Source organism: Pundamilia nyererei, unplaced genomic scaffold (genome assembly GCF_000239375.1).
Source record: "Pundamilia nyererei isolate P.nyererei 1_Seehausen unplaced genomic scaffold, PunNye1.0 scaffold00024, whole genome shotgun sequence".
Lineage (NCBI taxonomy): Eukaryota > Metazoa > Chordata > Actinopteri > Cichliformes > Cichlidae > Pundamilia > Pundamilia nyererei.
In genome coordinates, this window is record NW_005187425.1 from 1,416,590 (window position 1) to 1,431,092 (window position 14,503).

Consider the following 14,503-nt stretch of genomic DNA (forward strand, 5'->3'; position numbering starts at 1 on the left):
AGCACAAATGGTTCTGGATAAGTCAATAAGAGGCAGTGAGAGCAACGTGGATGGGGAAGTGATAGATGGAGCAGGTCAAGAAAGTGTGAACTTGATAATAAAAGAACTGCTGAGGAGGAAAAGTGGATGAAATGAGATGAGAAATTACCAGACAGTAGGACACATGGGGATGAAAGGGAACATGCGGATGGATAGATTGGAAAAATAGGATCACGCAGAGGGGACGCTTGGTGGATTTAATTAATCACTCTTCTCTTTTTGTTTTTTTTGGTTTTGCTCGACTATGTAAAGTAGTAGTCTGTATGACAAGAGTATTGTGTGCTCCAAATGTAAAAATGTGTAGGAAGGGCTCAAGGAGAACAAGATGTTCGAGGTAAAGGGAAGAAGGAGGGATGGGCACTTAGATGCAAAGGGGGCTGGTCACAAGACAGTTGGGTGTCAGCCTACGAAACATCTGTATAGTATAAGCGAGGCAGAGCTTATTCAACCCTGATCTGATCAGTGGAAAGCGAGAGCCTCCGTCTGTGTTTGAACGCCTCTCAGAGTAAGTTCATTTGCAGTTTGTTCCTGTACTTGTTGTGTTTAAGAGGAGTTGTGCTGTGAACTTCTGAATTTCAAAACTTTGTGGGAAGATGCCTCTGGCTTATTGTTGCTGAAGTGTCAAGCTGCTCTTTGTTGCTGCGGTTAGTTTGTGTTGTAAACACAATGGAATGACTGAGGGGTTGTTCACGTTGCATAAATTAGAAAATGAAATTAAGCTTTTATTGAAATTTGTGTATTAATTAGATTTTCAATCTGAGGTTGTTTGGAAACTAAAAACGGGGGGTTTCTGAACTATAAAAAGGTCGTCATGTGGAGTAGGTGGAGAATCCAAAAAATGAAGCAGCAGCGTAATAAGCTCAGTTGCTCTTTTAGTTAGTGCCATAGTTGGGAGTGAGTAGCTGTTGGCCTGCTCGTGCCAGCTTGTTCTGACCTCCTCCTGGCAGAAGCTCCAATTGTTTCTTTTAGAAATAGCTCATCCTACTCAGAGTTTGTAAGGCAATTCATTTACAGGACGAGTTTAACCAGTATATAAATAAAATTACCAGTGGAAAAAAAACACGTGTAAATACTTGATATCACAGGCTATGCATTGCTTTTAAAATGTATAACAAAGCTGCAAGCGCAGCTGAGAGGAGAGGTGAGAAATGTATACATTTTAACCAGCTTAAACAATGCATCGTGTGAAAGAAAGTGGAGGATATTGAGGCATCCACAAGACTCGGTGCTCACTCTATTACATGTGAATATGTAAATACAGAAAGAAACAAATGGCTGCTGATAATAACACGTCGGAGATTTTTACTTGTGTAACCTTCCATTTGTCATCTGCACATTGCAGACCTGGTGCTGCACTAATCCAACACCGAACACGAACCCCAAGATTGTCCATCGAGAACCATGACGGCCATCAATGCGCCTCGGGACAAGTAAGAGGAGAATTTTTAAATGATTTAAGCTGTGCCTTTGTTGGGTTTTATCTTGGCATTAATATTCTCTGACTGAAATTTGGTGGAGTCCCAGTGTATATATTGTTGCGATTTGTTTGTTGATACTAACATGAATGACTTGATTGATGTGCCTTCATGCGAACTTCCTTTTGCTTCTTTCCCAGATACAATTCAGTATGGCTCATTTTCTTTATCCTGGGCTTGGGAACCCTCTTGCCATGGAATTTCTTCATGACGGCAACAATGGTAAAGTACAATTTTAATCTTGTAATTGCGAGAGCGTCTGCAGGCCAATGTGGTTTATCTCTAGATTAGGAGACAGATGACTCCATATTAGTGATGAATTGCAGGAGAACCCTTGTGGTAAATGTGTGTTCTTCCCTCTGTTATCTTCAGTACTTCACCAGCAGACTGAAGGACGTGCCCACTGTGCACTCCTCCAATCAGACGGCCAACGTGACGGCCGGAGACTCTCGCAATGTGCTGGAGTCCAAGTTCAACAACGTGATGACGCTGTGCGCCATGGTGCCTCTGCTCATCTTCACCTGTCTCAACTCCTTCATACACCAAAGGTATCGAACTACCGTCAGTCTAAATAAAAAGCTCGACTCATTAAAAGGCAAACTGTAAATATTTCTAATGAAGCAAGAAGTGAGAAAAGATCTGAGGGAACACGAGTTGGGGTTTAGTGGCCACAGTATTGCATTATAATGAAATAACAGCACTAGCTTTCGGTTTCAGTTTAGCATCTTTTGTCTCATTTTATGGCACTGAGACATTTTTAATTAGTATATTTCATGTTTTTCAAACATTTTTGCCCTTTTGTTTTAATTGTGATTAACCCTTTAAAAAAATGTTTTTAATTGTTATAAATATCGACAGTCTCCAGAGAGTACACCAGTAGCTAATATTTATTAATACAGCATTTTTCTGAGGCAGAATTTACATTTAGATTTTTCTTCAGTGGTTCACAGCGCTTATGTCTAATCTCTGGGGAGGTATCTCTGCTGATACAATCGTCATAACGACAGTAACCAATCACTCACAAGGCAAGCTGTCTAAACAGTTAGCCTCAATGGAGCTAGTATATTAGGAGACCTCCACATTCATCCATCAGGCTCAAACTTTTAATTGCTCGAATTTCTAATCATCTTCACTACTTACACAAGTTCAGTGTAATATAAATCCCCTGGTGTAATAACTCAGTTATAACTGTTTTCTGTGCTATGAAGTAATTTTACCATAGCTGTCTTTTTTTAAATTAATTCGGAGAAGATTGTGTACACAAGACTTAACACGCACAGTGTAAACTTTTCCCGCCCTTAACCTTCAGTCACCCCGTGCCACTGTGAGTAACGTGATCCTGTTGTATGAGCTTATGTTTAGTGTGTTTGATTTAATTAGAGTAGGATTGAAAAAAATCCCGGGTGGCCCTCGACCACAATGAACCCTTCTCCTGCACTGCTTACTCAGGAATGTTATTTATGTTCCCTACTTCATGTATCTTCTTTACCTCTTCCTGATTTGCTGTACTTTGGTTTCCCTCTGTCTCCCTCTCTTCCTCGGTTTCATTTCTCAGCATTTTTACCACTTAGTTTTTGCTTAATGTGCCATTTCTATGTACTGCTGTTCTTTCAGAAAGACACAAAAATGAGCTTAAGATGGGGGAAAAAAAAGGGCTTAGTCACTGCAACTGACTCAAGCACTTCCGCTTTCTTGAAATTTGCATTTCTTTGAAGAGCAGTAACTGAGTGATGCTTGTGTGCTTTCAGTATGGGCGTTTTTAAATGTGGTTTTTCTTTGTTTCAGGATTCCTCAGAAATTGAGAATCTCTGGCAGCTTGACTGTCATCCTGGTGGTTTTTCTGGTGACAGCGGTGGTTGTTAAAGTAGAACTGGCTCCTCTTCCCTTCTTTGTCCTGACCATGGTCAAAATTGTCTGCATCAACTGTGAGTGTCTAGTGCTTAAAAAAAATGCACAGTTCTTCAGAAAAAGTAGGCTAAACTAGCCTACTTGATAACAAGAGCAGTGTTGGTACTTTGATTATGTGCATTCACCTGTAGGCCATGTAAACTTTTTGTTTGTAAAATGTGGAGAAAATGTTAAATGACTTTGTTGAAGAAGAATAAAGTGAAAAACGTAATTCAGTAAATCTAAATTTAAATAATACTAGATGAAAAGAAACAATAGAGAGCTTAAAATGAGTGCAGGTAGTGTGGGAGGAGGTTTTTATGAAGTTTTTCTACATCTCTGCTTGGGGCAGTGGAGTTTAAATGGATGTTAGATAAGTGTTCAGCTTCGTGTCCTGTAAGTGGTGCAGAGGACAGTCAGGATCCATTAAATGTCCACATCCAGTCAATTACATGACCTCTTTGCCAGCTGATGGAGGAATAAAAAAAGCATATATTGATTCAATCTAGATTCAAAAGACAAAACAAGGACGAATTACCTCAGCAAGCGAAACAGATTCCAGCAGCTAGCAGTTCAGAATCCGGGTCACAAAGCATCACTTCTGGGATCACACCACCTTTCAGTCCCAAAACATTTCGTCTGTCCGCTCAGATTAGTGTCCCTGTTCACCCCCAAAATCCCTGATTTGTGTCAGTCTCAATGCAACGCTCTAAGGCTTGCTCGAGGCCATAGAACTACTGTGAAGATTCGTCTTTGTCAATAATGTAATACAAGGAAAAACCAAAAACAGCAAGTAGAATTTAAAAAGAAAAAAATTAGCCATTTCACTATCACTCCAATCAAAATGAGCCAGAAAATCAACTTTTTCAGGTGACAAACTGATTAAAATTTAAACATTGGTACAGAAGACAATCAAATTTCATTAATTATCCACAGCCACAGTTATTTAGATCATCGGTCCCCAACTCCCGGGCCACGGACTGGAGTCGTTTGGTACCGAGCTGTGAGAGTTGAGGCTCAGGTGCGAAATGTATGGTTTTCAGGGTTTTTAGCGTCATTTTGTTATCGTTTTTATCGTTAACTCAGTTTTCCTGGGACTTTTCACGTGTGTTATGAATAAATCCTCATTTTTTCGGTACCGGTACTAATTTTATTTTGTTGTATTTATCCGCAACACCTTAAAGGCCGGTTTGTGAAAATATTGTCGGGCATAAACCGGTCCGTGGCGCAAAAAAGGTTGGAGACCGCTGATTCAGATGACCTCTTTGTCAGATGATGGAGGGTTGAAAACTGTATGTTGATTCAAACTACATCTAAATGGCAACAGCAAGAACGGGGATCTGGGGGTAAGGGGGGTACAGCAGCCAAAACATGAGGATGTGACCAACAAATTCATTTAAAATCACACACCAGGGGTACAAAAAGGGGAAAAATGACACAGAAGTAGTTCAGTTAAACAGAAAATGTGGGGAAAAGGCCTCAGAGAGTTTTCTGATTTCTGCACGTGCCAAAGGCAAATGAAGATACACAGCTTGCTGCACATCTGCAAAGAATTATCCTGCATTAGCAACATAATCATAAATTTAAGAGCCCAGAAACAGAAAACTAACAATTATAAGCATGAAGATATCTGTATTAGAATAAGAATTTTAATTCATGGCCTTATTTCCATGTTGAAGTCGTATAACTGATTATTTCTGTGGATCTTTCTTTGATAAAAATCGTCCCCTGAACATGTTGGGAAAATTCACACAGACAAAGATACACAAGCTGCGCTCTCACAGTGTTTGCTTGTTTACAATAAGTCACAGAGCAGCAGGAATGAACTTACCCCCCTCCTTATCCCCAGTGGGCCAGTCCTGACCCCCAGATTCGCATGTGGAACAGCCCATCGTGTTTGCTTTAGAGGGGAGGACACGGTGACTTTGAGGCTTTGATATCTGCGTCGGCACATTCCTCTCAGTTTCACACGTTTCGAGATTTCTGCAGCTACGTTTGTAACATGTTGTAATGCGGAAGGAATTTGTCTGGAAAGTCTGTACTGACAAAAAACCTTTTTTAGGGGAGACAATTAAAATGATAGAAGTGTTATGCAACACTTATCTTAAATACTTTGATCAGAAGGATGTTGTTTCTCTCTGACATGCTTGTTGGCTATAACTGTGTAGATGTGGATCATTTTTTTGTGTTTCTGTGTCACAGTCACTCTGTAATTCCTCAAATGTGTTTTTCTCTTTTTTCATCCCTCTCCAGCGTTTGGGGCGATTCTTCAGAGCAGTCTGTTCGGGCTGGCTGGGATTCTACCTGCCTCTTACACCACTCCCATCATGAGCGGACAGGGGCTGGCCGGCACCTTCGCTGCCTTCTCCATGATCTGCGCTCTGGCCAGTAAGTCTGGGATTAAACAATATACGGGGGTCATTTCTTATATTCTGAAAAAGTTCTGACCCTCCTCTGAATCGGCTTACTTTTTATGTTCATCAACTTTAAATGAAGCCATGAAAAACTTTAGCTTCTGTAACTTACCCCAAGATGTCTACTACACTGAATTGCCCCCAAAAAACAAACAGACAAGGTCACTGCCACAAAACACCAGACCACTACAGCTCCTCTTGCAGGTGGTGAACCCATGTGGTTTATTTGAGCAGACACTTGCCAACAAGGCCAGGGTTGCAGAGTGGTTTCCCCCTTATCCCTTCTCCAAGTGAGGGAACTTAGTTTATACAGGATCACCACATTTTGTCTTCACCCAAAACCAGTTTGCTTTGGGTTACCCTATCAAGGGTCAATTTACCCCACAGTTCATGCTCCTCCCCCAACATGGCGATTCACAGAGTAAAGCACTTGTGAAGCCACGGTACCAGTGGCTTCAGTCTGTGATGCTTGAGCGAGTAAATGTGTTCTTCAGCCCTATTAATGTCCCCTGAGTCTGTCCTGTCCTTTAGAAGGTATGAGCGCTGGAAAAATGATGTGAAATTAAAGGCACAAGATTTCAGCCCTTGTGGACTTCAGGAGTCTGTAACTCTGACAATGTTCATAACGAGAATGTAAAAGTTTCTGCGGCTTTATTAAGTGTTCTTAAGTTATTAGAGAAATAAATCAGCTGATTCTGAGGGACTTGGGAAGAACTGATTCATTTTTCATGAAATTATCCAATAATAACAAAACACACTGTGACTCTGTCTTCAGGTGGGTCAGAACTGCAGGACAGTGCTTTTGGTTACTTCATCACAGCTTGTATTGTGATTCTTCTGGCTATAATGTCCTACCTCATTCTTCCCAAGATGGTAAGGCCTCAATCTACAAATAGAACTTATATTTTTTCCTGGTTTTCTTCCTTTCTAGTGCTTTTTATTCACAAGGTATTTGTTTGAAAAGGACGTTTTGATTGATGGCGAATAAAATTCAGTTTCTCTGGGAACAAGCTGCTCATCTTTGTCCTGCTGGTTTAGTGGAATCAGTTAATTATGGTTTTTGTTAACAGGAGTTCTTCCAGTACTACATGGAGAGCAGTAGATCTGCACCATCAGCCGATGAGGAGAACAAGATGGACTTGCTCAAAAAAGGTGCTTACCGGCCTGCTAGATGTGTGCAAAAAAGAAGCAGCAATGAAGCTAATGCAGATGTTTTAGTCAGGGGGTTAAAGCTAGGACACAGCTTTTCATGTTATGCTACGTTATAGTCCGCTTGTACCGTAGAGGCTGTGCAGTCACAAATTTCTGCCTCTTGGATGTTACAGATGCAAAAAAGCACAACGCTGTTGTAACTCAGACTTTGATTCTGGCTGTGCAAATTCTCAAGAACTGACATCACATGGAGAGCAATAAAGTTCAACATGTGTACCCTGCTAGATCAGATTCTCGAAATTCTGTCATCTGTTTTGTATTTTTCCATCTTAACCAGCGGTCTCCAACCTTTTTGCGCCACGGACCGGTTTATGCCCGACAATATTTTCACGGACCGGCCTTTAAGGTATCGCGGATAAATACAACAAAATAAAACTAGTACGGTACCGAAAAAAAAGATTTATTCATAACACACGTGAAAAGACACAGGAAAACCGAGTAAACGATAAAAACGATAACAAAATAACGCTGAAAACCATACATTTCACACCTGAGCCTCAACTCTCGCGGCCCGGTACCAAACGACTCACGGACCGGTACCGGTCCAAAGCCCGGGGGTTGATCTAAACGGTAGTTTTAACAACATTCTGCTGAAATCTAAACCGATCCAGAATCTCAAAACCTGCAGATTCCACAAACCTGTTTTCTATTAAGTGCAATCTGTAGCTCACATGTGCTGTTAGCTCCATCCTCGCCTGTTTCCTACGATGAAACACTTTGGAAATTGTACTTTTGTTTCTCTTGTTAGATTAGACAAAGACATTATTTAAAAAGATTGCATGTGACTGGTAAATGGGATTCAGACTGCAGGGCTTTACCTCCATCCAAGGCTTCAATCTGCTTGCTTCATACAAGTCTTTCTGCCAGTGTAATTACAGGCGTGGCAGCCACTATTCCTAAGAACCCCCTCACCCCCCACCCCAACTTCCTGTTAACTGTTTAAACACATAAAGACAGTTTAGAAAACTGCTCTTTTTTCGCTTCTTTATAAAGATGCTTATCAGCTGAAAACCTTTAAAACCTTTAAACATTCAGCTGATGTGTGCCTACCTTTGCCCACTTTTTAATGCTAGAAGTGAAAATAAACCCCCTCCTCACTTCTGCACAGCTGCACATATGATGATGATGAGGCTGCACGATTAGCATTAAAGCGGGTGAACAGAGCTGCAGGAATCCAGGGTGGAGGTGGATTCCTGCAGCTCTGGAGGTTTTAGAGAAAATAAATGGGAAGTCATCTTGTTTCGGGAGTTCTTACCATGTTTCCTTTGATATGAAAGGTTATTTTCTTGAGTCAGTGTAATTTTATAGGGAGTAGGAGTACCTAATGGGAACCCTTTTGTAATATAAGATGTAACAATGGGAATCTTGTGTGTACACCCACTCAAATATAGTAATGATGCTCTAAACTCCAGGTGCTGCTTGACCACTAAATAGTTTGTGGTTTTTTTCCCCCCTCAGAACGTGAAGCTGAAAAGCGGCCGGTGGTGAATCTCATGGAAGATGAGACCAAACCCACCTCGTCTGTGTTTAACATCTTCAAGCAGGTGAGATGAGAACTCATAAGGCAGAAACTCCGGTTTTGTTACCGACAAAACTTTTGAGTCTTTTTTTCAAATCATAAATATCGTGTATTGAGTTGCAGAAGCTTCTATCACATTAACTAGTTACTACTGAAGCTGTGCAGCCAGCAATCTCATTACAAGTCGGACATTATCTGTTCCATGCAAGCATTTTCTACCTGTGTGACAGACTGGTTACATAATATTGATAAAGCTCTTCTTGTTCTCTCTAATCAGATTTGGGTGATGGCTCTGTCTGTGTGCTTCATCTTCACTGTCACCATTGGAGTTTTTCCAGCCGTGACCGTCGATGTCAAGTCGACAGTTGCTGGTGAAAGTGCCTGGGGTGAGTCTGCAGGTCCCTTTCATACAAACAGTTACTGTTACAGTAATCAGTGAGCCAGGAATTCTGAAAATCTGATATTGGAGTTGGATGACTGCTAAGAATCTTTAACTCCTAAACTCCAGCAGTAATGGAAACTGCTCTCAACTTCTTCTCTGAAAGTGGTCGTTACTGTGGATTTTTTGTTGGGCACTCTTCCCCAGAAGGATTTGTCTTTCCTTCCAGGATTGAACTGGGAATCATTTGCTTACCCATTAACCTCCAATCATGATATGGGGAATTTTTAAGGCCTGGACAAGTTATTGAATTTCATTCGCCTTCCAGTTCTTATAAAAATGAAATAATCATGACAAGAAGATTCCTAGGGGGTGCCTGCTAGTTGACGTGGATTCCAAATGTCTGTTTTTTTGAAAGGCTTTTAGTTCAACGTGCTATGAAATTGCTGCTCATTTTCTCTGTTTTCACACACGAGCTGTGTTTTTAGAAATCACAGTGCTTCCAGCAGTGCTGTGGAAAATATCCAGAATTCAGACTTAAGTGTTGTAGAGTCACTAAAACTGACATTTGTGCTCATCTGCATAGTTTCATTTGAAAATATTATGGGCGAGACTTCATTTATGAACTTCAGAGCAGCCTGTAAAATTCCAGAAATTACTTCCATTTAAACATCATTTTTCTATAAGGTTTAAAGTGTCACCAGATCAGTTTTAGAAATTACTTTGGTGTTCTCTGGATCCCTCCGTAAAAGTGAAAGCAAACTTCACCTCCTCCTCTTAAACCAGCAGAGGTTTAATGGATTCCTGTGTATTTTTATTTGAGGAAAGCACCTCTGCAGTCTTGTTGCTCTTGACTACAGTCGGTTTGTTTTGATCTCTTTTCAGAAAAGTACTTCATCCCCGTGTCGTGTTTCCTCCTTTTCAACGTGATGGACTGGGCTGGCAGGAGTCTGACGGCCATCTGTATGTGGGTCAGTAAATCACAAATGAGATTTCTTACCAAAATTACCAGTGAGGCCACATCACGAAGCTAAAAAAAAAAAAAAGCCACAGTGAGTTGAAACTTGTTTGCTGTGGAGCCAATTTTCCAGGTGAGTGCAGAGCTGGCGTTGTTTGTTTGTGAGCTCGGTCCAAATAGCTGCACGGCCAAGTTAACAAGCCTTTATCCATCAAAAACTCACACATTGAAAGTATATAATACACTACTTAAGCGTGTTTTAACCTGTACAAATATGCAGCGATGACAGTGACCAGTGCTTGAACCAGATGATCAAGTATTCTTGATTATTAACTCCTTTAAATGCATTTACAAACAACATTAAAGAAAGCCTCTGGCTGCATAAAATGTTTGCCCTTGTATGAATAACTGAGTCATGAAGGGAACGATGGAAAAACAAAAGACGTTCAGGGACGAGCTTTTCTGCTGAGATCAGAGGTTTGTATTGGAGGAAAGAGTGACTGCGTGTGTGTGTGTGTGTGTGTGCGCACATACGTGTTGTGCGTGTAAAGGGATTTTAGAGGTCAGAAAAAAGTGACTGGTGTTTTTCAGGGTTTGCTAATCTTTCCCTCACATCTGGATGAACAATGGGTCCTGGGTAGATATTAGAAAGGCAGAAAGCCCTCGGGTGTCTATTTCCATTGTGAAATAATTTTTGGATAACTTTTATTCTCCTACAAGCTTTAATAGACTGTTTTAGGTTTGCAACAGAGATGCATAAATATTTTAGCTGATATTAAACTGAAAATCAAGTGGCAGTCATCAATATTTATCTGATTTGTTACATCAGTTCTGCTAAATATTCCACAAGTATGTAATAAAGACATTTTTATGCAGAAGACTTCACAACAAAACAAAAAGCTTGGCCCCAGTGTGCCTCGCCCAGGCTGGGGAGTCTCCTCCTAATCTAAGGCCGGCACTACAAAGCAAGTTAAGCACGCCCAGGATCTCTGTCTTTCTTATCTGGCTTCTCTTACTCCAACTTCAGTGTTCAGTCTGACAGGGTTTTTATCAGCTTGATTATATCCCACTGACCAATTATGTTGGTTGCAGTGGTAAGGCACAACTTTTACTCTAAAGGCAGATGTTCTCTGCAAGTTTCACTGCAGCTCAGAGATTAACAGTCGGTGTCTTCCATGCAAACTATTGGCAGCCGCTGCAATCTGCTAGAAATCAAAGCGATTACAAGGAAGCCTTTGGTGCAGCAGCCTCTTTGCAACCCATGTCACCTGCCAACTAGAGCCTTTTAAGACTTTTAGGATCGATACTGATATTTGGTGATTTAAAAATCCGATATTCTTTCTTTTCTTTCAAATACACAAAACATTAAGTGATTTCCCATTTGTTATGTAGTTATTTCTGAAAACTTATGATGCAGATGACATGATAATATACTTGGAAACTATCTTGTTTTCCTCATGTGGTGTTACCAGCTCTGCTTGGATCGCCTGTTTGTGGCATTTTTGTGTTGCAAACGGGGAAGCTGCAGAGCGCCCTCTGGTGAACAAACCATGCTATATCAATATGCGCGCCATGGTTGATGGGTGTTTCTTCCATCACTTCTTTATGCTGTTGTCATTTATCAAGCCTATGTTATAAATACATCATCAATCTCTAGTAACCTCTTGCCAACTGGTCAGACAATACACGTTTTTCCCAAGCGACCGCTGGTTGCCAGGGGGTTGCTAACCAGTCTCTAGGCCCAGTCAGCCCAGCGTAGCTACAAGTGCATTGACTTGAAGGAGGCGGTGTTTGCAGCTGATAACCAATCACAAACGTGTGACAGGGCCATCCAAACGGATGATTTTACTAAGGAAGGCAAAACATATATAAAAAAGATTAAGATATTAAACACATAATCCAGTCATTTGATAATGATGAAAATCCTACACACTGGCACTTGCATATTTAAAAAAACAACAACAAAAAAAAAGAAAGAAGTGCGTCCTGTTCACCACTTCTTAGCGTCATGCTGATGTTTGTTTTTAGAATCATAGCTTCCTTTCTGGTAAAAACATTTATTCAAACCTTTTGAAACCTCGTCCAGAAAAAAACAAATTACCAAGAAGGTCAGATTTCCTGTGCGGCAGAGGAACTCATCTAATTTAATCATCAAGCCCAGTACAATCTGTTGACGTCCTCTGACCTGGCAGGAATGCAGCTTCTCGCTGCAGATAACGCTTGTCAGCTGATTCAGCACCATGTGATGTGTTTTTTTTTTTTTTTTTAATCGTCAGATGAAAGATTGGCGACGGTTTTCCTCTTTGTGATTCCACATCTGTGTTTGTGTTGTGGAGTTAATGCTGCTCGAGCCTTTTGAAAAGTCAAAAAAATCGAGAGCACGATGACGTTGCATGATATTATTTTATATCGCTGACATAGGGAAAAAAAATCACACTAATTTATCTAGAATGCTGATTCTGTGTTTTTGGGCTCATAACAAAAACGTTTAGGAACCACTGCTCTAGAAGATTTCTATATTTAACATATTACATATTTAATCTTTTAGGGGAAAATGCTCTTCTGTTGAAGGGCTTTACTATATATTGAGTTAATACATGATAAACACATTATTTTATTTTGGATTTATATTCATTCAAAAGAAAAATCTTTGGGCTGTGAGAGAAGGCCTGAACTGAGTTTATTTTTACCTTCATTTTTTCTGGTCGGTGTAATTTTTTTGTTTTCTTCATGTTATTGAGACATTTTGTCATATTTCACATTATCTTTTGAGCTATTTCACAATATTTAAGTTGTTTTGTTATGTGCTGTGTTTAATCAACGAAAGTTTTTAATCTTATAAAATCTTGTTTTGTAATTTATCTATATCTCATTACTTATTGCATTCATGCCTTCTTTTGCATTGTATCTTATCTAATGCTAGTTTCTGGATACCAAACAGATCTCTTCAAATATTTTTTTTTGCCTGACAAACAATCAATACTCTTTGTGTTTCTCTCTCTCCAGCCGGGCAAGGACAGCATCTGGCTTCCTATCCTCGTGGGCCTGCGGGTCGTCTTCATCCCCCTCTTCATGCTCTGTAATGTCCAGCCTCGTGTGATTTCCCAAACAGTGTGGTTCAGCCATGATGCCTGGTACATCATCTTCATGATTTTTTTCGCCTTTTCCAACGGATACCTGGCCAGCCTCTGCATGTGCTTTGGACCCAAGTAAGGACTGCTCACCTACAAATCACAAACCCATCGGGGTGGGGGGGAGAAATATTTCCTGCCTGTCCTAAAACCTTGTTCCTAACAGGACCTCTAAAGGCTAAATGAAATCAAAACAATATGAAAACTGTTAATTCGTACACATCTGCTGACTTGGCTTTTGAGAGCTACAGAAGCCAAGTCGGTGAATAAATCATTAAATAGTTCCCATTTCTAACTTCAGTTAAAACTGCGAACCACATACAAATTTGATCAAATGTAAAAATCAAATGAATTCCATTGAAAGCTGCTGGTTGTTTTAACTCTGTGTCCACACTGAGGTAACTGCAGCATGCTTTTACTTTTATGTTTGTTTTGGGGATATCATTACATGTAATAGCAGAGAGAAAATATTAAAAATGGATGCCTAACGTAGAACCGACGCCAGTGCTCAAGTTTCCAAATCTGCATTTCCTCTGGTGACCATTTGAGGCCGGCTTCATAAACCTAACCCATCCCCATAGACTCGCATGTTAATCTGGGATATGAATAGACTGGAAAACAAACAACATTTGGCCTCTGTGGATTGTTTCTCTCCAACACTACATAACTTTCAGTTCTCAAATGTGTTTGTGGAGATAATAATCTGAATTTCAGGAGTGGGACCGTGCCTCCATACATGCCCCTTCTTCTTCTTTGTCTATATATTACGCCCCTGCACTATAAGCTGTTTGCTAATAGGGCTTCCGAATTCAAACAGTACCTTTGTTTTTTATGAAACGAAAGTTTTCATTGAAGGTAGTCTAACCAGCCAGACAATCCCCTCTCCATATTCTATCTATAAGATAAACTCACCGTTAAGACTTCACCAGCTGTTGAGTCATTACCTCAAACCTCAAAATCCCAGAATGCTTCAGTGCCAGTGTTCATCAGAGCCCAGCTACCTGATTCAACCTTCAAGTTTTGCCCAAGCCATCAGCTACTAGAAACCCTGTCAAACCTGAATGAGGATGGTACTCCCAGCTTGTGAACCATTTCTCAAAAAGCACCAAAGCAGAACTGACACTCCACTTTGTGTTCTGTAACGACTCATTCTTAACTGATTTTATCCCTCTGTCACCTTACAGGAAGGTGTCGCAGCACGAGGCAGAGACGGCGGGGGCCATCATGGCCTTCTTCTTGTCCCTCGGCTTGGCACTGGGAGCTGCTGTCTCCTTTGGTTTTCGGGCTGCGATCTAAAACCTGCAGTAGAACCTCAAGTAGATTTAGGTGGACCATCCTTTCCTCCAACATCTTCCCTGTCATGATCCTGTATGGGAGCAGCTTTCAGTAACAGAGAGGAGACTGCACAGCAGGCTAGAGGACCTCAGTTTTCGACATGTGTACAGTTGAGACTCATCCATTCAACAAGAGCTGAAATGGGATTTTTTTT

General features: G+C 40.6%; 1 protein-coding gene across 4 annotated transcripts in view; it reads left to right on the forward strand.

Annotated features, from left to right (window-relative positions):
• LOC102203226 (equilibrative nucleoside transporter 1) overlaps positions 1-14,497 on the forward strand; it is a 44,180-nt gene extending 29,683 nt beyond the window's left edge. For 3 of the 4 annotated variants that reach the window (XM_005727348.1, XM_005727347.1, XM_005727350.1), the window contains exons 2-13: positions 1,382-1,469; positions 1,655-1,736; positions 1,887-2,062; positions 3,300-3,439; positions 5,655-5,789; positions 6,591-6,688; positions 6,886-6,967; positions 8,486-8,571; positions 8,824-8,932; positions 9,811-9,896; positions 12,890-13,092; positions 14,199-14,497. In XM_005727348.1, coding sequence (XP_005727405.1) covers positions 1,441-1,469; positions 1,655-1,736; positions 1,887-2,062; positions 3,300-3,439; positions 5,655-5,789; positions 6,591-6,688; positions 6,886-6,967; positions 8,486-8,571; positions 8,824-8,932; positions 9,811-9,896; positions 12,890-13,092; positions 14,199-14,310 — 1,338 coding nt within the window. In that variant the 5' untranslated portion in view covers positions 1,382-1,440 and the 3' untranslated portion in view covers positions 14,311-14,497. Of the gene's footprint in view, positions 1-471; positions 545-1,381; positions 1,470-1,654; positions 1,737-1,886; positions 2,063-3,299; positions 3,440-5,654; positions 5,790-6,590; positions 6,689-6,885; positions 6,968-8,485; positions 8,572-8,823; positions 8,933-9,810; positions 9,897-12,889; positions 13,093-14,198 lie in introns of those variants that run through there. The other variant, XM_005727349.1, reaches the window with a different exon arrangement.
• The last annotated feature ends 6 nt before the right edge of the window (positions 14,498-14,503 follow it).